At 34.0% G+C, this 24,128-nt stretch overlaps 2 protein-coding genes and 1 long non-coding RNA gene across 6 annotated transcripts; all 3 read left to right on the plus strand.

Moving 5' to 3' along the window:
• Positions 1 to 1,519: 1,519 nt before the first annotated feature.
• On the plus strand, positions 1,520 to 3,410 carry LOC103500278 (protein BUD31 homolog 1-like). 4 transcript variants are annotated; one of them, XM_051080009.1, is made up of 5 exons: positions 1,594 to 1,657; positions 1,815 to 1,877; positions 1,970 to 2,074; positions 2,572 to 2,759; positions 3,064 to 3,410. In XM_051080009.1, exons 3-5 carry the CDS (start codon positions 1,981 to 1,983, stop codon positions 3,217 to 3,219), a joined length of 438 nt encoding a protein of 145 aa, XP_050935966.1. In that variant the 5' UTR covers positions 1,594 to 1,657; positions 1,815 to 1,877; positions 1,970 to 1,980; the 3' UTR covers positions 3,220 to 3,410. The 4 variants fall into 4 exon arrangements, with proteins under 4 accessions (XP_008461749.2, XP_008461765.2, XP_050935966.1 ...); XM_008463527.3 differs by lacking the exon at positions 1,815 to 1,877 and having other exon boundaries at positions 1,520 to 1,657; XM_008463543.3 differs by lacking the exon at positions 1,815 to 1,877 and having other exon boundaries at positions 1,564 to 1,616.
• A 9,851-nt stretch (positions 3,411 to 13,261) lies between these two features.
• On the plus strand, positions 13,262 to 14,586 carry LOC107992341 (BAG family molecular chaperone regulator 4-like). Its single transcript, XM_051080010.1, has 3 exons — positions 13,262 to 13,590; positions 13,693 to 14,300; positions 14,407 to 14,586. The coding sequence occupies exons 2-3, from the start codon at positions 13,914 to 13,916 to the stop codon at positions 14,563 to 14,565; spliced, it is 546 nt and encodes a 181-aa protein (XP_050935967.1). The 5' UTR covers positions 13,262 to 13,590; positions 13,693 to 13,913; the 3' UTR covers positions 14,566 to 14,586.
• Positions 14,587 to 15,000: 414 nt separating this feature from the next.
• On the plus strand, positions 15,001 to 15,701 carry LOC127144278 (uncharacterized). The gene is made up of 3 exons (XR_007815896.1): positions 15,001 to 15,148; positions 15,266 to 15,304; positions 15,531 to 15,701. It is a non-coding gene; the product is annotated as an uncharacterized LOC127144278 (long non-coding RNA).
• The last annotated feature ends 8,427 nt before the right edge of the window (positions 15,702 to 24,128 follow it).

Below are 24,128 nucleotides of genomic sequence, written 5' to 3' on the forward strand. Positions count from 1 at the left end.
TCAATTTGAGAAATTATTATTTTACACACTTTTTCTCGATTTTTTTCTATCACTAATAGCTACAATTAGTGTATATTACTAATAGCTGTTATCGGTTATTATCACAGATAGCTATTAGTGATAACTTGTTATCATTATAAATATTTTTTTCTATTGTTCTTAAATTAAAAACTATCGTGATAGAAATTGATAGCTTTTATACGTTGCTATTAGTGATAAATATTATCACTAATAGCTTTTAATTTGAGAAAAATGTTATCATTTGATATAATTGATCAATTATAGCCACTAAATAATAAAGTAATTTTCAATTTGAGAAATATGGTATGAGTTGCTATAGTTAGTTGCTATCGCTGATAACTACTATCAGTAATAGCTTTCAATTTAAGAAATGTGATATCAGTTGCTATCAGTACTATCTTCTATTAGCGATGTTGCTATCAATTGATATTTCTAATAGCTATTTTAAGTAATTTTCTATATTGCTATCAATGTAACATGATATCATTAACATCATCTATCAATGATTGCATTAGTAAGATATCATTACTAGCAACTATAAATGATATCATTAGGAAGATATTTTTTATAATTGATATCTCCTTGCCAAACTTATCAATTTTTAATTGAAAAGGTTTAATGAGATTATCAATTGATATTTTTGATAACTACTATCAATGATATTCTTCTATTGCTATCATTTATAATATCTATCAGTGATATCAATATAGGAGGATATCACTAATAGCATCTATAAGTAATTTTCCTAATAGGTTACAATATATTAATGATATCAATGTAATGCTACTCTAAAGTGATATTGTGATTGTTTTCTTTTAGGTTACAAAGAAAATAGATAAGATTAACATGCTATCAACAATAGTTTTGAATCACTAATAACATCTATTCATATGATAGCTTCTATTGTTGAAAATATAAATGAAATTGATATAGTTGCAACTTTTGTTGAAATAAATTATTGAATTTAGGTTATGTTATCAACATATATATCATTTAGAATTTTAAAGTTCGAGTAATCAATGATAAATTCATGAAAAACATATTCACGTGATGATGTCATTGACAGAAATCATCACTAATAGTATGATGTCATAAGTCATAGAGGAAGGAAACTGAAGGGCAAAATTGACATTTTAAAAAAAACTAATCATGTGTGTAAAAAATTACCATTTTTGCAAATATTGTTTTCTTGTGCTATAATTTTTTTTTTCTAATTTGTGCTTATGGTGCAATTTTTCGAGTAAAAAAACACTAATATTTCGTTCAATAATAGTTGAGGAGGTTTACTATTTTGTTACTGGCATTAGCCCTAGCCCAATTTTCTCACCAAAATATTTATATTTTTCACCTGTTATTTATGTCAACTTCCCCAATAACTTTTCTACAATTATTATCCATTCGAACCCTTTGTTTTTATCCCCTACCAAAGTTAGAGTGATTTTTTTTTCCATAACTTTATTTATTTATATTGTTATTATTAGAGCCATGGCCTCGAAATTAATAATAAATGAAATAAAATAAATAAAAGGCATCTTAAACCTCTGGGTTTGGGTAAAGTCCTTTCTGTGTCACTGAAGACTGAACCCAACTCCAAGGTGCGCCAATCGCTTTGTTCTTACGTACTCTCAATTTCTAGGTAATTTCTTGATCAATTACCTTCTCTACACCACCAAACCCTACAATTATTTCACATTTCGATTTCAATTCACATTTAATGTATCATTATTCCTACAAACCAACTTTCCACTCAAACATTTTTCCGTCTTTCCACTTTACTCCTTCACAATCGGTAGATTTTTCTTCACTTAATTCTCAGTCGAACTTCGAGCAATCGATGGGACCATTCTATTCTGTGTGTATGTTATTTATTTAATTATTTATTTATTTTGATGTAATTGCAACTCCGAAGGTGTTATTTTCACTTTGTTCATCCTCGCTCATTCGGCAGGAGTTGGAGAAATGCCTAAAGTTAAGACCAGCAAGATCAAATACCCAAATGGGTGGGAATTGATTGAACCAACCCTGCGAGAGCTTGATGCTAAAATGAGAGAAGGTTTAATCATTTATGTTTTTTTTCCTTTTTCTTCTTCTTTTTTTTTTTTTTTTTTGGGGGGGGGGGGGGGTGAATATAGCTTTACAATTTTGGGTTGACATTTGGGGGCTGTTTGAGACACTGCATTTTTATTATAATTGTGTTATTATCATCTGTTTTTGGGGTGTTGTAGTCTGGGTTATAAATGACGTGCGAGGATGATTGCAAATTAGTAAACATAGACAACAAGGGTTTTTACATAGTTTTATTGTAGCTAACTGGGAGTTATAATAATTGAGAACTTCAACTATTATAATGGAGACCCAAACAATGAGTAAGCTATACTGAAAAAGGTTGGGGCCCAAACGCTTCTTGAATGTTTTGTTTCCAGGAAAGTTTCTGGTGCCATAACTAACGAGGTTTAGAAATGTTTTAACTATGGATTAATGATATTGTTGATTCTCAAGTTCCTGTGTTTCTTTGTGATATTTTTAGGGTTATTTTGTGCTGTTTTGCAGCTGAAAATGACCCACAAGATGGCAAGCGGAAGTGTGAAGCGTTATGGCCTATTTTCAAGATTTCACATCAAAGGAGCCGATACATTTTTGACCTTTTCCATAAAAGAAGTGAAATATCAAGGGAGCTATATGAGTTTTGTCTGGAACAAGGCTATGCAGATGCCAATCTCATTGCTAAATGGAAAAAGGTTTCACTCAATACTCAAAACCCAAGTACATTTTGTCATTATAAACAAATTTGTTCTTTTGTCCTTCTGTTTTTCCCAAGTTGAACAAGAATAAATGAGGACAATTTCTCTGAGTTTGCTTTTATCAATCCGCTGCTTAACAAAATGGGTTGGGACGTATCCTTAGTTTGAATTGAACATGTGATTCTGTATACTAACCTTAGACTTTCTGGTTTTTGAATCTTGCAATGGTCTTGAGTTGGTGATATCTGATTTTTATGCTAGTTTAGAATAGTATCTTAACAAACTCATGTCCAAATTGCAGCCGGGATACGAACGTCTTTGTTGCCTCCGCTGCATACAGCCTCGTGACCATAACTTCGGCACTACGTGTGTCTGTCGAGTGCCAAAACACTTGAGAGAAGAGAAAGTTGTGGAGTGTGTGCATTGTGGTTGCAGGGGATGTGCTAGTGGGGATTGATTTTGTTTCACATTGCAGAAGCTGGGGTTATATATAATGCGATCTTTGCAGCTAACTTGTAATTTGTATTGATATCAATCAAATGTTTAATCTATTTGTCCAAGGTAGATATGATCCTGTTACGTACCATGGACCCTTGTTGTGGTAAGTTGGAACTGGTGATTCTTTTTCTAACTTTTGTACCCCTTAAACTTGTGTTAGTTTTACATTTTTTACTTAGGATTGAACAAGTATTTTAATTTTTACCTCTTGATACATTGTTTGATTGAAAAAATGGGATAGAAAAGTATTTTCTAGTGGATTCAATTATTTATAAAATATATGTTTGATACAAAAGTAATAGGTTTCAAAGGAAAACTGCGGTTGATATCCTAACTAAAATTGAGAGCTTTAATAGAATTATTGAATCGTGGATTTTGTATATTCTTCTAACATCAGTTTTGCATTGCTTTTTATTTAAGTTATTGTGAATAGAATTAATGGAAAATATGTTCAAAAATTGCAACAATTAGAGTAATTAGTCGATAACCATCTGATTTCACTAATTGAGGTTCATTACATAGATCCATCAATAGAATCTCTCATTTTCTTTACCATGGGGTAAAAATGTGGTCTGAATACCAAAGTATAAACGTAAAGAAGATTTGTAAGTGTTGAATGAGAGCTGCAAACTGAATTATTTCGGTTCAAATACTTTTGCTCCGTTAGATAGATCAATTACAAATTATAAAAATACTTCAAATTTGTATTGAGTTATTAGACAATATACTGATTTTAGAATCCACTAATTCATCCATCGATAGAAACTCATTAGGATTAGACTCATTTTCATTACCAGGGGTAGAAATGTGGCCTGAATTCCAAAGCATCAAGTGTTGATTGAGAGCTTTGAACTGAATTATTTCGGTTCAATAGTTTTGCTCCGTTAGATAAATCAAATACAAATTATAAAAATGCTTCAAATTTGTATTGAGTTGTTATTACACATTATGCAATTTTGTAATCCACATTCGCAAAAAAGAGATGATCTTTGTGTTTAAAACAATTCATTCTTGAACATTCATATACAACACCTACGGAACACTTCCAACTTTCAAGTGGAGCATTTACAAAATTGACTATTTTTTTCAAAGTCAATTTTATTGAAACTATTTTAATAAAAGAGGTACAAAGTGCGGAGATATTTATAATGTAGAAAAATTTTGAAAAAGGGAAAAATCCCACGAGCTCACATCGTGCTATTAATCAGTCACACACGGGTGAAAAAGATTTTATACACAGTTTAAATGATTTTGTGCCCAGTTTAAATGATATTGTGCCCAGTTTAAATGATCTTGTGCCCAGTCTAAACAATCTTGTACCCGTGTACCTAGTCTAAACGATCTTGTATCAAATTTAAATTATCTTGTATCCTTGTTGTCGCACCTGGTCCCGCACACGCCCTTGCTTGCCATGTGAGATGTAGTATGACTTGAGTATCTTTGACGCATTAAACTCCAAAGACACTCGATCTTGAGGTCCTTAAGCTTTGCTTAATCGCCCAGTCTATTAAACTTAGCTTAGAAAATATGCCTTAGGCAATAAAAACAACTTAACACAGAGAGTAAGATGTAAGTATTCCTTTTATTAACTTAAGTCATTCAATTACAACATTTATAACACTTAACCAAAAATACAAAAAACAATACTTAAACTTAAGATCTAAACGCCTAGCAGCTCTTCTCGCCTAACTAGCCTTTCACCCTTCCTTACTTGGCCTTAACGCCTAATCACCTGGAAGTAAAACTTTAAAACATAAGTCAACAAACTTAGTGAGGTTTTAAGAAATCCTTTTCGCAAAATATCTTTTGTAAACATCATTTCATCAAATATCAAATCACATAAGTTCACCTATCCATACAAACACATCGTTTCGCATAAGCACACATTGGTCAACAATCATTTCTTTCGCCAAGAATCCCGAATCATTCTCCGCGCGAAGTCACATTATTTTGTGTTTAGACTACTGTAACAACAACTTTCGATAATATTCTGATTCAATCTTGTTGCTCAGGCCGCTAAACCCAATGAAGTCCTTTTCTACATTGGCCAGCTTCACTCCACCATGTAGTCCTTTTCTACATGACTGCCTTTACTCCTTATGTGCACGTAACAGTCAACTTATTGATAGGAGATAGACTAATGGTTTGAACACCATTTCCTCAATCATTGAAATCAATAAAACATGCTTTCAACAAAACATAAACTTTTCATGGAAATTTCTTTGAAAACATGCATATTGAAATCATTGTTTCAAAATCAGTACACACTTAATAAAGGAAGCTTGAAATCATATAAATCATTTTGAAGAAACGCTCACTCTACTTGAATACTCAAACTAGAATTACTTATTTTCTTCTTTTTCTCGCGTAGACACATTGGCAGCACTTCAACACTTTAACTTTTTCTTCTCAAAATTCCATAATAATAATCCTTAACATTTCATCTCATCCTCTATTTATACTACTTCTTAAACAAGCTTAGTCACCCTTAAGCTCTCGGTAAATCGCCACCTCCTATTTCTTAGTGGTACACGTGTGATATTAAGGTTTAACTTAATCATGCTTAACGTAACTTAAACTTTATAGGTGGCCTATTAAGAAAACTTTAGGAAATTTCTAGGAAGTTTCCTTATTTCTCCTCGCTTAGTCCTTCATCTTGCAAAACACCTTAATTGCATAAAAACACAACTTTAAAAAAGATCTCGTCGCATAACCTTTCTTGCGAACTAACCAACCTCTTCTTGTGTAGACCACCCAAAATGCCCATTTCAGGACACTTGGTCAAATTTTTACTTCTTATCTTAATTATGGGTCTTATACTTATATACCCAGTCTAAACGATTTTGTACCAAAGATAAATAATTTTTTTAGTGATAGTGGTCTATCTCTGTCTATTTGGAATAGACAACTGATTGTTTAGATATTTATACACGATCATTTAGATCTTGTACCAATATTGTTTAGATCTTGGATCAAGAAGAAAAAAAAGAAAATGAGAGATGAAGAAGAAGAAGAAATTCTGAAACAGAAAATGAAGAAATTTCAAACAAGAAGTAGAAATATGAAAAAGGAGAAGTAATAATATAAAAAAATTAATAATATGAAGAAGAGGATAATAAATCGCAAAGAAGAAGAAGAAGAAAAAGAACTGAAAAAATAATAAAAATCTATTAAGGGCAAATATGAAATTTATGAAAAAGTAATTGCCTTTATGGGCTTTTCTTAAATTATTATATGGTAGTAAATATTTAGCACTTTTTTTATATTTATATAAATTTAACTTAATAAAAACTATTTAAAATAAAATTTAGAAGTAAAGCAATTTTGGATAGTTACCATTTTTAAATTGACTTATTTTCAAAATTAAATACGAGAAAAGTTAAACTAAATGTACCCTTATTCTATTTTAGGAATAGGTACTCCATTTTCATCCTCTCACTAAGCAAACAATTTATAAAGAAGGAAGAATTGAAAAGGAGACTAAAGTAAATTAAAAAAAAAAAGGTTAATTTTCATAAATATAACAAAACACAAAAATATTTACGGTCCGTAAAACAAAATAAAAAGCCCAAGAAATCGGTAAAATATTTTCATAAATTCCAAATTTTCCCTTGATATTGCAAACGATTCATTCATTTCTCTTTCTTCTTCTTCTTCTTCTTCTTCTTTGTGATTTATTCATCTTCCCTTCCAGATTTCATCAGTTTCTCTTTCAGATCTTCTTTCTTCTATTTTTATTCATCTTCTCTTTCTTTCTTCCAGCTCCTCTTCCAAAAATCAAGATCGTTTAAATATTACTTTGATATGGTCTAAATGATTGCTTACCTAGTCAACACGGTCGTTTATCATGGTCAATACGATCGTTTATCTTTCTCTTTATCTCTACCATCTCCACGAAAAGACATTCCCAAAACCCTCAACCAATCCTTTCCATCTTTACCGGTCAGACACACAAAACGCACTCATTTTCTCATCGATAGCGACTTATAGACATTTCAGTTGGCCATAGAAGGTGACGTTTCGGTCTGCCACATAGGTGATGATGCGTTTTAGCCAACCACATAGAAGCTAAAGTTTCGACCAGCCACATAGAAACTGACGGTGACCCACGAAGCTCAGAAGTTGAAGTTCGTTCACGTTCTACCCATATTGACGGCTACCCACGAACATCTGGTTCGACCCAAACATGAAATTTAACTTCTAAAACTCAAATCCACTCCGACGAGGCTAGCGAACAGTGTCCATTGCACCTGACTGTATAGAGATTTTCATTGTTCACTACACAAAAGCTACAAAAAGTATGACTCTCCAACTGAAGCACGAAAACACCGTAACAAATAAGTGACACAGGATTTAGATTGCTCGTTCATGTGATCGATGGGAACGAGAAGACTTTAAGAGTAGATCTGAAGCAAATACTAAGGCACGTCTAGACTTCCATTCACTCATCGAGGTGAGATTGCAACATTTTTACGCCATAAGCAAGAAAGGGTATGATACTTATTTTTGTATTGTACTTATAAATTCTACTTTTCATTCTTATAATTTTGGTTGTAATGCGTAGAAAGAGGAGGGTAAGAAAGGAAGTGAGATTGAATTATTCCAACTAACGTTTTCGAATGAGAAAAAGGGGTGGGTGAATGAGGCTAAAGCGAAATATGTAAGTAAAGTTGTGTGTTCATTGTTGAAATTTTTCTTAACCTAGAATATATTGATGCTATTACGTAATTATTGTGTAGGATGGAATGATAACATTAAAAAGCACTTCATCACAAGAAGGGAGTGAACCTCTTCTAGAAGGGGGAAAGAACAAGGTTGGGGACCAAGACCTAAGAATGCTAGAAATGAAGCAATTCAACAAAGCACAAAAGAAACTGATAAGATGTTGAACAGTGAAGCTTACACCAACTCAAATGAAGAGGAAAATGAAACACATGCTGGAAATTCATGGGAGAACATTCAAAGTCAAACCAATCAAGAGGCAATCATTATAACTCAAGGCTCAATGATAAAAGCTAGAGCTAAAAGATTTCAAGATGAATTAAATGCTTGTTTACAAGCTAGATTTTCAGTCTTCAATAAAGAGTTGGAACTTCAAGAGTCACTTGGACACCCAAGGATCATAATGAATCTAGAAATTAAGATTCATTCACATCTTTAATACATTTCTCGATTCATTCACATTTTTAATGCATTTTAGGTTCATTCACATCTTTAATATGTACTTATTTAATATAATGTACTTTCATTTATTAGGGTAGTTGAAAGGGCATAAAATTAAATGTTGTGTTCTTTCATATAAAATTTGAAACTAGTATAAATAGGGTTGTAGTTTCCACATTTAAAAGACAACTTGAATTTGAATGAAATTTTCTCTTAGAGTATTTCTCTCAAGCTTTATGCTTTCCTTTGTATTCTTGTGTTAGAATGCATCTTTAGGACTTTCAATCTAGTTTGATCAATTAGATTGTGGAGAGTTCGAAATCTTGAAGTAAGAAACAAGTTCTCCTTTCTTCTTGATCTTTGATCAATCTTTCCAAGCCAAATCTGTTTAGCTTTCTTGGGGTTGTTAACTAATTGTTTAATCGGGGTTATTTTTATTACTGTTGTGGGGGTTTACCTAGGATAAGGGGAGTTCTCAAACATGATTGAGGTAGTTCCATTTATCATTTGGTATTAGAGCTTTGACTCTAAACATATTATATCTTTTTTTTTTTTTATTTCCATGTTATCTCTTTTCTTCATTAAATCATTTCATCTTTTTCCATAATTCTTATGACTCTTTATCTTATCATTTTTTCTTGGTTCATAAGTTATTTGTGATATCATTTTCCATAATTCTTATGACTCTTTATCTTATCTTATCATTTTCAAATTCTATGTCACTTGTTTAAGGTGATATAAAAAAAAGTTTGTCAAGTAAGTATTGAAGCATTGTGATTTGTATCCCTATAAACTCATATTTCCATCTTTTTGTCATTCCCATCTTCCATTCACACCTTTTCGTTCTTTCTTATACATATATTTTCTTAACTCTTCATTACTTGTTTGTTTCTTAAAAATTTTACTCCATTTCCTAGCACATTTGTTTTCTACATTTGAGATTTTCGTGACTTTTCACATTCTAACTAAATTGACATTATTCTTGTATGATTCTCATAAGAATACTATAAAGCTTGCTGAAGTTTGAGATATTTCTAGTCTTAGAGTAAACTTATGAACTTTAGTGAGTGTTTGAGTGACCTTTCATATTCTAGAGAGTAATCACGTAAAGGAGTGTTGGTGAGGTCCATTTTTTTCTTTACTTTATCTTTCTTTTACAGGATGGACAATCAAAATGACGAAGTACGATTAAGAGAGGCACAACAAGGAGTTATTGCATGAATGATTAGTAATAGGGAAGCATTGACATATCGATTGGTGAGGTTGGAGATTAAAAATCGGGCAAGAGAAAGAATGCCACCTTCTTTAGCCACCTATGGTAATTAACCATAATGATAACTAAGATGAGGGTGATGGTTCTAATGACTTGGACGATGACCAAGTTACATTATTGAGGGAGCCGAGACGTGTAGGATATGGAGTAGTTAGAAGAAGAGGTCGTAGGAGAGCTTATCAAAATATCCAAAGGAGAGCTCAACAAGAAGCACCTCGATTTTAGTGTAACATGGGAGCCATCAAATTTAAAATTCCAAAGTTCTTCAGAAAAACTGATCCAGAGGAGTACATTCAGTGGGAAAAAGAGGTGGAGAATGTGTTTGTTTGCCATAATTTTATTGATGAGCAGAAGGTTAGATTTTGTGTTTCCAAATTTAAGGATTATGCTCATACTTGGTGGGACAAATTAATGTCAAGAAGAAGAAGGAATCTGGAAGCACCAATTGATTCGTGTTATGAATTCAAAGAATCTACGAGAAAGCGGTTTGTTCCAAATCATTTCCAAAGAGACATGGCACAAAAGCTTCAAGCATTAAGGCAAGGTAGCAAGTTGGTGGAAGACTACTACAAAGAGATGGACACTTTGATGGATCGACTTGATCTTGATGAAGAGATGGAGACTCTCATAGAACGATTTTTGGATGGCCTCAACAAGGAGATTGCTGACAAGGTTGATTGGCAGCCATAGTCTGACATAAAGGAGATGTAGCACCTTGCCATCAAAATGGAAAAACAATTGAGTACAAGAAGAACAAGTAAAACTCTTCTAAACCTTTTTCTTCCTTCAACTCATCATGGAAAAAGGAGAACAAAAGTGAATATAGAAGTAGAGATAAGTTTGTGAGTGGAAGTCTTAAAGAAAAAGGTGAGTCTTTTATGAAAGGCAAGTCCAAATTCAAAGAGTCTAAGGAGAGAAATAGAGATATTAAGTGCTGGAAATGTCAATGGTTAGATCACTTCGCTAGAGAATGTCCAAACAAAAGGACAATGACAATTCAAGAAGGTGAGGTAGTAACTGAGGGAGAGGAGAGTGAACATGAACAGGGTAAGAAAGAAATTGTTGAAGTAGGAGAGGCTAGTGATAGAAGTTTCGAAGAATCGATAGTTGGAGATGTGTTGATAACTAGAAGAGCTTTAAGTGCTCAAGTTAAAGAAGATCTAGTTGAGGACCAAAGGGAAACATTGTTTCATACCCGATGCCATGTGAATGGAAAAACATGTTGTGTAATCATTGATGGTGGAAGTTGTACTAATGTTGTTAATACATTACTTGTCAAAAGATTGGGTTTGTCAACGACACTGCATCGTAGACCTTACAGACTTCAATGGTTGAACAATAGTGGGGAAGTACGAGGGAATAGACAATGTCTTGTGACTTTTTCGATTAGAAGATACAATAATAGTATCTTATGTAATGTTGTACCTATGCACGTTGGAGAAATTTTGTTGGGAAGGCCATGGCAATTTGATAGAAAAGCTATTCATGATGGTTACCTTAATCAATACAAATTCATTAAAGATGGTAGAAAAACCATTCTTCTTCCTTTGTCCACTAATGATGTGTATGATGAGCAATGCAAGTTAGAGAAATGAGAGTGGAATTTGAAAAAAATGAGAAAGAGGAAAAAAATAATTTGAGTGGAAAAAGCAAGAGAGAAAATAGTTTTCTTGATGAGAATGTGAAAAATAAGTGTGCAAAAAAAATGAGTGGAAAAAAAGAAAAACATCCAAGAGAGAGAATAGAAAGAACAGAGAGTCTAATAGCTAGAAATAGAGAGGTTAGAAAAGCTTTGTTTTCCACAAAAGTAGTCTTTGTACTTTTGTGCAAAGGCCCTTGTTTTCTAACTAATGATTCAAATACTTCTTTGCCCAATGTTTTTCTTAGTTTGTTGCAGGAATTTAAGGACATTTTTCCTGAAAACATACCAAGCGGGTTGCCACCACTTAGGGGAATTGAGCACCAAATTGATTTCCTTCCAGGAGCTTTCATTCCAAATAGGCCAGCTTATCGAGCTAATCCTATTACTGAGACAAAAGAAATTAAAAAACAAGTGGATGAATTGCGTGCAAAAGGATATGTGAGGGAAGGTCTAAGCCCTTGTTCCATTTTCGTCATCTTAGTTTCAAAGAAGGATGGGGCTTGGAGAATGTACGTGGATTGTAGGGCCATCAATAAGATTACAGTAAAATATTGTCACCCTATACCTAGACTTGATGATATGTTAGATGAATTGCATGGATCTATTTTATTTATTAAAATTGATCTTAAGTCTGGATATCATCAGATTAGGATGAAAGTTGGAGATGAATGGAAAACTGCATTTAAGACTAAGTATGAATTGTATGAGTTGTTAGTTATGCCTTTTGGTCTTACCAATGCACCTAGTCACTAGAAGAAATCTAGTCTTTAATGTCGGGTGAAAAAAGTGAAAAATGGGCTTTAATGTCGTTTTTCAAAAGGCGGATGTTTAATGTCGGTTTTAAACCGACATTAAAGATAGAGCTTTAATGTCGGTTTAAAACCGACATTAAACACCCTGCTTTTTTTGAACTGACATTAAAGCCCATTTTTATTTTATTTTTATTTTTTAAATTTGTAAAAATTCAACTTTCTCTCTCTTACTTTACTCTTTTCTCAAACCCTCCTACACACTATTTTTCATCTTTCTCAAATTTCTTTCACCCTTCTCAATCATCTTTCTCAAATTTCTTTCACCTTTCTCAATCTCATCACTTTCTTCCCTCTCTTCTTCGACAGCTGCCGCCACCACCACCAGCATACATCAGATTCTTCCATCCCTGTCGTCGTCGTCAGTTTCTTCCATCCCTTTTTGAATATGTAATGTGTTTGTTTGTGTTTCTTTTGCTTTGGATCTATTTGTCGTCCGCATCCCTAACCTCTTTTTAATGGGAAAACTGAAGTGCTCACAAACCAAGGGGTAAAACCAAGTGCTCACAATATTTTACAATGTCGTCCGCATCCCTAACCCCTTTCTCAATCTCATCCAAGTGCTCACAAACCCGAGTCAGAGTACGTCAACCTCAAAGTGAATGGCCAGGTTCTGATTCCATCTTCCATTTTGCAGTTTTTTTTTTTTTTTTTTTTTTTTTTTTTATTCCTTGAAACCAAACTGGAAATGTAATGTTTGATTGGGTTTGTGTTGTGCTTGACTTCATTGTTAGGATGGGAGCGAAGTGTATTTCAGGATTTCTAAGAAATCCGAACTCAGCAAACTCATGTATTCTTACTGTAAAAGACAAGAGTTAGAGTTCAGTACCATTGCTTTTCTCGTGGACGGCCATCCCATTGCTGGAACCCAAACCGCGGAAGAGGTTTTTCCAAGCTTTTTCTAAAAGGGGTTCTTTTTTTTTTTTTTTTTTTTTTTTTTTTTAATTTAAATTTATTTTGATTTCAGTTTTTGTGTGGTCATGTTGGTTGATTTGGGTGTGATTCTCAGCTGGGGTTGGAAGATGGAGATGAAATTGATGCCATGAAACACCACTACGGCGGCGGCGGAGCAATCTGAGTTTTTCGTTTCTGTGGAAAAACGGTGATCAAGCGATATCTGTCTTTTGGTAACGGTGACGTTTGGTCTTAGTGTTAAATCTCATGTTTGCATTCGATTAATTTAGCTTGGCGCCCTTATTTTACAAGGGGTAAAACACAATATTTTCTAAATTAATGGTGCTTTTTGATTTCCTTCCTTTGCCTTTCACAATATGCTATAATTTTGGATTTTGGTTCCCATGATGTTAATGCCATGTTGATTTGGCACAGGGAAAATATGAGCAACAGTATGAGAGTACAGAAGAATTCAAGCAAGAGCTAAAATTGAAGGTTCGAGAAATATTAACAGAACAAGAATGGAGGAGGAGAAAGATGCAGATGAGGGTATGCAGGATGCTCAGATAATTTTATTTTCCTCTGGATTCTTTCGAATTCTAATATTTGGGAAGGATTGTTCATAATCTTTATTGCTTTTCTTGCATATAGATTTCTGAGGAAGAAGGCAGATTGAAGAAAGATTTCTGAGGAACAATATTCTCGCTTACTTCTTGGTTTGTTTGTATGTTTGTTTGTATATGTTTGTTTGTATGAATATTGACTTTCTCAATGTCTTCTTTCATTTGTCTGGAACTGGGATTGGGGAGTTGGAAACTAACTTGTTTTGTTTGACATTGTTGTTTCGTTCTGTTTATGTGGATTGATGGTAAATGAACTTTCCCCATTCATGGTATCTGGCACATGCTGACGTGCGTACTTATAATGGAGTTTGGACTAGTTCCCATGTTGGTGATTTTGTGTGTGTTACTTCTTTTGCAGGCGATATGAAAAAGCATCTGGTGGCAATAACCGGTTTGCAGCTTGAAGAGCAGAGACTACTATTTCGAGGTAAGGAGAAGGATGATGATGAGCATTTGCATACCGCAGGGGTGAAGAATTTGTCAAAGATTTTACTCTTGGAGAACAAGACAAACAAGCAGAGGAAGGTCGTGGAAGATGTTAAGGTGGTAGAAGAGGTCGAGAGAAGTGGTGAGCTTTCGAAGGCATCAGCAGCCATTGCTGATGTTCGGTCTGAGGTTGATAAGCTTGCAGATAGGGTAAGTTTCCCTTGGAGTTTTTCAAAATACTTGATTTTGCTCTGTAATGGGATTCAATGCTGGTTTATATTTTGGGAGCATGTTCATTATATTGTTATCTCTACAGGTTGCTGCCTTGCAAGTAGCTGTTAATGGTGGCACAAATGTTGAAGATAAAGAATTCGTAGTATCAACGGAGCTGCTGATGAGACAACTGTTGAAATTAGATAGCATTGATGCTGAAGGGGAAGCAAAGTTGCAGAGAAAAGCCGAGGTTAGTATTTAAACATTGATGGTGACACACAATTATACTGTCTTGTGTATTGTATGAGTAAGACACATTCATCTGACATCGAATAATCTCATATTGAGTAAAAGAAAACAATTCTTAGGGGGACTTGAATCACTGTGCTGATATTCGTATGTGACCAACCAATTTTCGTGTGTGAGAGTATAGTTCTTCATCTTCTTTTAGCAATTTAAGTTACTGGATTTAGTTGTCTGATATCTTTTTTAAGGATGTCTGCTTTTGTGATATGTTCCATTGGTTTTTCAACTATGGCCTTGAGATTTTTGAGGCTATGTTATCGATTGGATACTGAGATCTTTTACATGATATTCTAGTGTTGCTTTTCTGTATCTACCTTTAGGGAGAATTTCTACCTATTAAAATTGAATTGGCAACCTGGAGTCTCCTAATATTAAATTTATACAACACAGTTACAATGCTTGTATGATAAAAGGAATTTTGGAAAAGATCTTCTTGCTGACTGGAGGAGAAGAATCAAGGGAGAGGGCTTTCTGTTTTTCCGAGACAAAGCTATTCGTAACGGTCTCTCTCTCTGCCTTTCTCTAATATTTTCTTCCTAGTACGTTTCTCTTTCAGCTGCCTTTTATTTTTCCATAAAGTTTAATATTGGTAAGTTACAACAAACCCACCATATTTCTAATCCCAAAAGAATCTGGTACTGTATTGTCATTATCAGGTTTCAAGCTGGAGAGATTTTATGAAGGGTGGAAAGAAGGTAAGTTTATTATATTTTTGTTAAATAAGTTGGTTTCTATTTTTTACATTTTTGTTTTGTTTTTAACCCTTGAAAATTTTAATCATAAACACATTTCATTAAATACTCTCTAGCTTCTGAACTCTGGTTTTTCAGTTTTTTACCCTTGAATACTCTTTGGCAAGCTCAAAGCCTTTTGTCTGTTGGATGATATTTTAGTTACCGATAATGTGTATTTTGCTTGCAGGGTGGTCAGATTACGTAGAATGCGTGAAGTGAATCAAGAAGTTGTCCAAAAACAAGGCTTTTGTTAAATAAGATTACGTAGAATGTGTATTTTGTTAAATAAGATTTCATTTTGTGTATGCAAATGTAAAAGACAAATATTAAAGTTTCTAAATAATATTAATTTTATTGATTTGTTGGCCTGAGAAAAAATATTTATTTACACGGATCGACTGTCAATTTATAAAAAATGGAAAATAATGCAGCAATTAAATAAAAATAAATTTGTAAAAATGGATCCAAAAACAAGGCTTTAATGTCGTTTTTAAACTGACATTATTGGGGATCTATAATGTCGGTTATAAACCGACATTGTTGGCCTCTTTAATGTCGGTTTTAAACCGACATCAAAGCCCAACTGACATTAAAAGGCTTCAATAACACTATGAAAGATGTCGGTTGAAAACCGACATTAAAGGCCTTTAATGTCGGTTTAAAAGCGACATTAAAGATGCCTTTAATGTCGCTTTTAAACCGACATTAAAGCCCAACCGACATTAAAGGCCTTTAATAACGCTCGCAAAGATGTCGGTCGCCAAGTGACATTAAAGGCCTTTAATGTCGGTTTTAAACCGACATTAAAGGCCAGATTTCTTGTAGTGAGTACATTTATGCGTCTCATGAATCATGTTTTGAGTGAGTACATAAGAAAATTTGAAGAAAATTTGTGGTCATTTACTTTGATGATATTTTGATTTATTCACAGTCTTTAGAAATGCATGTGGGACATGTTAAACAGGTTTTGTGTGCTTTGAGAAAAGCTCAGTTGTTTGCCAATATGAAAAGGTGTGCATTTTGTCTGGATAAGATTAACTTTCTTGGGTTTGTTATTTTTGCAAATGGCATTGAAGTTGATAATGAGCAAGTTAAAGCTATCTAAGAATGGCTACGACCTAAAAATTCTAGTGAAGTTAGATCTTTTCATGGCTTAGTTAGTTTTTATAGGAGGTTCATCAAGGACTTTAGCACTATTGCTGTACCACTAACTGAGATGGTTAAAAAACATGTTGTTTTCCAATGGAGAGAACCTAAAAAAAAAGGCATTTAATATTTTGAAAGAAAAATTAAGTTCTGCATCTTTGTTGGCATTACCTAACTTTGAAAGTATATTTGAAATTGAGTGTGATGCTAGTGGAATAGGGATTAGAGCTGTTTTAATGCAGGAACAAAAACCTATCATGTACTTTAGCGATAAGTTGGATGGTGCTGCTTTGAACTATCCAACTTATGACAAGGAGTTGTATGCTTTGGTAAGAGCATTATAAACTTGGCAGCATTATTTATGGCCAAAGGAATTTTTCATCCATACTGATTATGAGAGTTTGAAGTATCTCAAAGGACAAGATAAGTTAAATTGTCGTCATGCTAAGTGGGTGGAATTTCTTGAATCATTTCCCTATGTGTTAAGGTATAAAAGCCGAAGGCCCGCAGAACGGCGAGTGCAAGCAGTTCGTCGACATCTTATTCGCAGTCCACAGAAAAAGAGATTGAATTACAAGCTAAACTTCATGAAGCTTTGGAACGGATTGAAGTACAAGATAGAAATCACCAAGCATTAGCTTCACAAGTGGAAAGCATGAAAAATATGATAGAAGAATTAACTCGTGCAAAACACGGACCACCACATGATCCCTAGCTCTGCAGTACATATATGTCTCTGTTATTCTGAAGTTTTTGCAATATATGATTATGTACTAAACTTAGTTATTTTTATATCATTTTTAGGACCGAAGGTGTAGAATGACGCGCATACGCACCTCATTGGGAGACTTTTCTTATGTTTATGTTTTTTCTATTTTGAGAACTATATTTTTTTTGTTGTGAACTTATTCGTATTATTAATTTTAATTCTATTTTTTTTAATTTGTGTTTGTATATTTCTAAATTTATTTTAATTATATTCAATTTGTTTTAATTTAATCCAAAACGTCGAGAAAAATATTTGAGCAATCCGAACATCGTTGTGAATGTTTGAGCAAAATATTTTAAGGAAAAAAATAGAAATAAAATATTGAATATATATATATATATAAAGGAATTCTTGACGTAATGAAACGTCGGGAAAAAAACGTTGGAAAAGAGGAATTCCCTACGCCGCAAGGTGCGTCGGCATAAGGTGCGTCGGGAAAGAGGTATTCTCAATGCCACCTTTGCCGATGCGTATTGGCGTCGGGAGAGGCTTTCCCGATGCCGTACCAATACGGCGTCGGGAAAGCCTCTCCCGACACCTTTCTCCCGACGTTCTTCCCGACTCCGTGTTGTACGTTGGGATATCTTTTCTCGACATAATTTTCATTTTCGCCGACATTTTTTTGGCATCGGGAGTACCCCCATCTCTTGTAGTGAAGGTTGGATGAAACTTAGGAATAAATTATTGGTTGAGTATAGAGAGGGATAGTCCCAATTTTTAGAGGTTGCAAAGTTTTACGTTGATGATTACGAACGAACAAGGTGTCCATGCAAGAGATGTATGAACTCAATTTGGTACTTATTAGAGGGTGTAGAGCGACATCTATTAAAAATTGGAATATCCCACTCCTATACAGGTTGGGTGTATCGTGGAGAGCTAGTGAACTTGCATGGAGATATAGAAAGATTTGGTGAAAGAACTAACAGTAACTTTTTTCATGAATGAACTAGTAGTAACCCTTTTCATGAAGGAAATGAAATGTTGGGTATGCTTAATGATTTACAAGCTTTAATTGTACATGAAAAAGAAACGGAGGAAGGTTTGGAGAATGAAATATCGTTTAATATTGGTGTAGAACAAGAGACAACAAGCATATTTCAAGAATTATTGAATGAAGCACGTAATGAGCTATAGTCCGGTTGTTCAGAATTTTCTTCTCTGAACTTTTTGGTTAAGTTGATGCATATCAAGGATCTCAACGGTTGGATTAACAAGTCATTCGATATGTTATTACTTATTAGAACTTTTAAAAGTAGAATTTTCAGTGGGTACTACTATTCTTAGTTCAATCTACGAAGCTTAACAAACACTGCGTGACTTAGGCCTAGGATACAAGACTATTCATGCATGTAAGTGTGACTGCGTATTGTACTGGAAGAAATTTGGTGATTTTGCAATATTGTCCAACTTGTAGTGAGTCTCGGTACAAGGTTAGTGTTAACAAATGGAAAAAATTTCGCATAAGTTATTGTACCACTTTCTGTTAATATCGAGATTACAACGATTATTTGTATCATAAGAAGGCTCGTCTGGCATGAGATGACATAAAGATAAACGAGTTGAAATAGAGGATGTGTTAAGACATTCAACTGATGCTGAGGGATGGAAGCATTTTGATTTTAAATTTCCTGATTTCGCTTTAAATTCACAAAATGTTAGTTTGGGATGAAAGAGACAAAAAAATATCAGGTCTTAAAACACACAACTGTCACGTTTTGCTACATCGACTTCTTCCTATTGGTGTTCGAGCATATCTATCGAAAATGTGTCCTTTGCTGTTACTTAATTATGTGGTTTTTTCATGACTTTTGTGCAAGAACGATACGAATAAGTGATTTAAACCGATTATAATCAAATATCATAATCATACTTTGTAAATTAGAAAGAATATTCCCACTTGCCTTCTTCGATGTAATGATACACCTTGCCGTCCACCACCATATGAAACCAAAGTTGCTAGTCCGATCCTTATAGTTGGATGTAGTCCCATTGAAAGAAGTCTATGCATGTTAAAACAATTTTTCCGAAACAAAGCATGTCTTGGAGGGTCTATTGCAAAAGTATATGTGATGAATGAATCAGGGACTTTTTATTCGAGATATCTAACTGAAATTGAAACTCGATTTACTAGAGATGAATGAAATGATGATAGCATTCTTGATGACGAGGTAATTTGTTAGTTTGAAGTGTTTGTGCAGAAAGTACAACCATTTGGGGTGTCAACTTTGTGCACTATATCATAGAAAGAAAAATAGCTCGCACATTGATACATCCTCAACAATGTAACTGAAATAGAAAACTACCACAAGTACACATTTTGAGCTTATCCATATTTGAAGTCTTTCTTATTGTCGTCACACAATTAACCTCACACTTATCTACTTTAGGGAACACTTGAGGTTGATATGTCATCAAGCTCAAAGCGCTTCTAACTTATATAGAAGACATCAACGAGCATTTCCTGATTGGTTCAGAGCTCAGGTATATATCGTGCATGAATTTGAAAATGGTACCAGTTGGAAAGTTGTTCAAGTGGTCCAAAATAAACGTATATAGGACGTGTTAGAAGTGGAAGATGTTGAAAATGAACAATTGAATGTATCAGAAATCATTGTCGGACATCGTATGGATGAACACATTGAGGATGACACTCTGTGCAGAGTTGATGTTGATCTACAGTGGTGGAAAGATCGATTTGGCATCACATCGTTGACGACTTCATAAACGATGATGATGAACAATTATGACCTCAAAACGGATTAAGCGATGATGAATCATGATGAACCACGCATATCGACATACTTCTTATTGTTTATATTTAAGTTGAAAATGTTCTTATTTGTTCAATTTTGGTTTCTATATGCACGGATACTATGCCATAATTCCGCTGCAATTTTCAAGAGACAAATGATATGTTTTTGGAGTTTGACGAGACTCTAACTAACGCGGGCGGATCGTCCTCGGTGGACAACAGTTCAGGTTATTCCCGTTACTTTGATGACAATTGCATAAACATGAAGTTTGTTTCTGATAGTGTTTTGTTTTCTTAGATGACTCTCAACCTACTCGTACTCGTAGGAGACGTCAACACTCACAAAACTTGGAGTTGGAGGGATATGTACAGAAGAATGGAAAGATTCCATTCTCTATCGCTTTAGGAGCAGAGAAGGCAATCTCGCCACATGTTGTTCAGTTCAGCAACACCATTAGTGTATTAACGCAAGATACATTTCAAGTCCGCTGCCTTAAATGGGTTGATGTTCCTCCAAAGTACATCGAGGTTTGTCATGGCGATCTACTGGTAAGTTTATAAATTACTTTACATATATGTTAGACCTACATTTACAGAAGTCTAATCAGTATTTTCTTTCCTTTGTAGTAATGATTTGTGCTTGATTTCATAGATTAAGCACTTGATCGATTTGTTAAGCATCATTTGCTCACCACATGGAAAGAGTTTAAGGGAGACTGCCATAGACATTTTAAGCAGTTCAGCAACTTTGAACAAGCATGTGTTCAACCACCGAACAGATTGGTGAATCGTTTGGAAGATTGACAATTTCTCTACGATCAATACTTAAGTCGACAATTTTAGGTGATTTACATCTTCTACTGTTCCTTCACGTTACTTCATTTTTGTTGTTTGTACGTAACATTTTAATTTTTTGCATGTAGAAGCAATCAATGACCAACAAGGCTGCTAGAGCGAAATAGCCTTACAACCATTGTAGTGGGTCTAAGTCGTCCCTACAACGGTAACATGAGCTCATTGAACAACAAGGTCAGCCAGTGAACCATGTGGAGTTGTTTAGAGAAACACACGCTAATAGGAGTGGCCAATTCGTTTCACAGGCGGTCGCGGATGCGTATGTAAGTTTATGAAAACCTTTTGTTTTATTTTCTACTTTTAATTGTGAGTTCATAACTTAAAATTTTGGTGCAAAATCAAATGTTGGAACTCCAGTCCATATCCACCTAGAAGGTTCTTAACCACTTTCAGGGAGAAAATATGCAAGACCGTTTAGGGTAGACGACAGACTACTCAGAAGATCTTGGTTGGGGTCCCAAGCCCAAGTCCCAAAATAAGAGTAGTAGTCCATCGAGTTCATCGACTCAAGAAATGCATGAGCGGGAGACGATACAATCTCGGATTACAGAACGTGAAGAAGGACAACGACTTATGCTTGAAGAACAAAGAAGAATGTTGGAGATGCATGCTTGACAGAGGGAAGAAATGAAGAAGATGATTGAGAAAATGACTTGGACAAATAGAGAACCCTGAACTTATAGTATGTATTTTTGAAAAGTTTAGTTGTGTTTTTATTCATGATATAAAAATTTATTTCAAATAATTAATACTTTAATGTTATTGAAGGTGTGGACTTGTTGGAAATTGCGTCTAGGTCTATGACAGACGATGTTTTTTTTTTTATAATTGTTTTAAAAAAATGTAATTGTTAGAATAGAAAGACTTCAAAATCGAATTCTGTTTGTTCGTTTGTTAAAAAAACAATATGAATGTAGATTTTGTTTTTCTGTTTGTTCTGTTTGAAAAGTTTATGGAATTTGAAATCGAATTGGAACTAAAAACTTAGCATAGGATAAAAATATTGGACATAATAATTCAAAAAAAGAAAAAATATTATCTCCCAACGCAATGCGACGTCGAGATTTGTGACTATTCCATTGATGCTTAAAGAAAAGCGTCGAGAAAACGTTTTCTGACGCTGCATCGGGAAATGGCTATTCCTGACGTCCTCGTCCCGACGCTGAACGAGGACGTCAAGAATAACCCTTTTCCAACGTCGATCTGTTTCAATGTCAAGAATACGTCTCCTGACACATTTCTTCCAACAGGGTTCTCGACGCATGATCCTACGTTGGGAGAAGCTTTTCCGACGTACTTGGGAGCATATTCCGACGCGTTTATGCATTGTAAAATAAGTAATTTCTTGTAGTATGAAGCCCTTTTTCCTTCGTTTAAAAAGAACTATATGATCGTATGATATGATATAAACGATAGCGTATTTTAGTCCAACGATCGTTTAGTATGATCAATACGATTGTTTAGATTTAAAGTATTTTTTTCATCGTTAAAAAAAAAAAAAACTATCCAATTAGGTAAAAGAAAGTTTAAGCTATAATTGCTACCATGACAATAAAGATGATAAAACAAGATTAATTTGTAGTATGAGGGGAGACATGATTATAACTTTTTGTATCTTAAGTTTTCTCATTTATCCAACCCTTTGATTAGCATTTTCTTCCTTCGGATATTTAAGGCATTTAAATTTAGCTATTACTTTTTAAAATAACTTTAACAAGTGAGAAAGACATAGAACCCCGAACTTTGGGTTATTTTTGATAATTGTTAAAATGATAGAAAGCCAAAACTTCCTTAGGTTTTGAGCAAATCTAACCGGTGGTTGAAACTCATATTTTTGAATAGATTTCACCAATAAAGAGAATGACAAAGTGTCTTGGTAATATGCAATTTGACGTTGGAGAACAGAAAGCTTATCTAATTTTCCATGATCAACCATATAAATATATCATTGCCAAAAAAAATAAAGTATACAATATTTTCAGTATTTCTTTTGCCTTTGTTTGACGGTAATTATTAAGAGGGAATAAGACCATAATGGTAATTGATGAGCATTATTTATTTCATGTCATAATGACATCAAATTGAGAAGAGAGTAATTTTGGGACATGATTGATTTTGAAAAATGTTAATCATTTCAGTAATTTTAAAACATATTTTTAATTTTTAATTTTTCTTCCTTTTTTTGAGAAAAATCAAAATTGATTGTATGAAAATAATTTGTAAAAAGAAATGCAAAATCAAACATTAAATTAAACTTGCTGAAAAAAAGGTGGAACAAAGAGGTTATATGCTTCATTTTATATCGAGGACATGATGCGAAAATGAGAAGATCCACCCTTGATCATGAAAATGAAAAGTTTTAAGTTGAGTTAGAATGAATTTACATTTTCTTTTGTGTTTATGGTAAGTTAGGAAATTAGGCGTCTTTTGAGAGTGTTATGTTTATAGAATGGTCGCATTAAAGTGGGAGACCTTCACATTCCTTATTCAATGGAAATTAACTTTATTCATATGCTCAACCAAAACTCTAATATCAAGGGAGTGTGGCAAGAAATTTTGACTCGTCTGCCATGGAAAAAAACAGTAAAATTTTTTTAATGTTCGGACAAGTATTCTATACATTAAAAATAATGTAAAAGAAAATAATCACAATTAACATACCAATTGCCACTATTTTCCACACAGGTTTGCCCTTCGTATTATATTGTTTTCATTTTGATAAACTCTAATCTCTATTACTGGCAAGGATTAATAACATGTTTCGGAGTTGATATCTCCTTCCTAAGGCAATAAAGGATCCCGGATCATGACTCTCCGTATGGTGGCTGTACAGTCATGAGAGGTAGACGTGATCAATATGTACTTGATGAAGTAAATTCAGATGGCTCACTTGTCTCTATTGTCGTCTGGCAAAAGTGATCGTGCCACTTGTCTCTCTTCTTGGTTACAAGCGGCATATGAAGCCCTCATCAAGGAAATGTTCACGACTCAAGTTGCTCCTAGAAAGCCTTCCACTAATAGGTCTCTATCAACACAATGGTCCTGGTGGTACCATGAAGGCCATATGGAAGCCCTAGTAGTAGTACAGTACCATGGATGACCCTGCAAGACTTGAGAAGGAACTAATGGTAACATAGAAGACCTACGCAGAGGACCTAATAATACCATGGATGTGCCAATAGCACCACCAAGGACATAATTGTACCAAGAAGGACCATTGACACCTCTCTCCTAGGCCAAGGCGTCGTGGTCTAAATTCCTAA

Source organism: Cucumis melo, chromosome 12 (assembly GCF_025177605.1).
Source record: "Cucumis melo cultivar AY chromosome 12, USDA_Cmelo_AY_1.0, whole genome shotgun sequence".
In the NCBI taxonomy this organism is placed as follows: Eukaryota; Viridiplantae; Streptophyta; class Magnoliopsida; order Cucurbitales; family Cucurbitaceae; genus Cucumis; species Cucumis melo.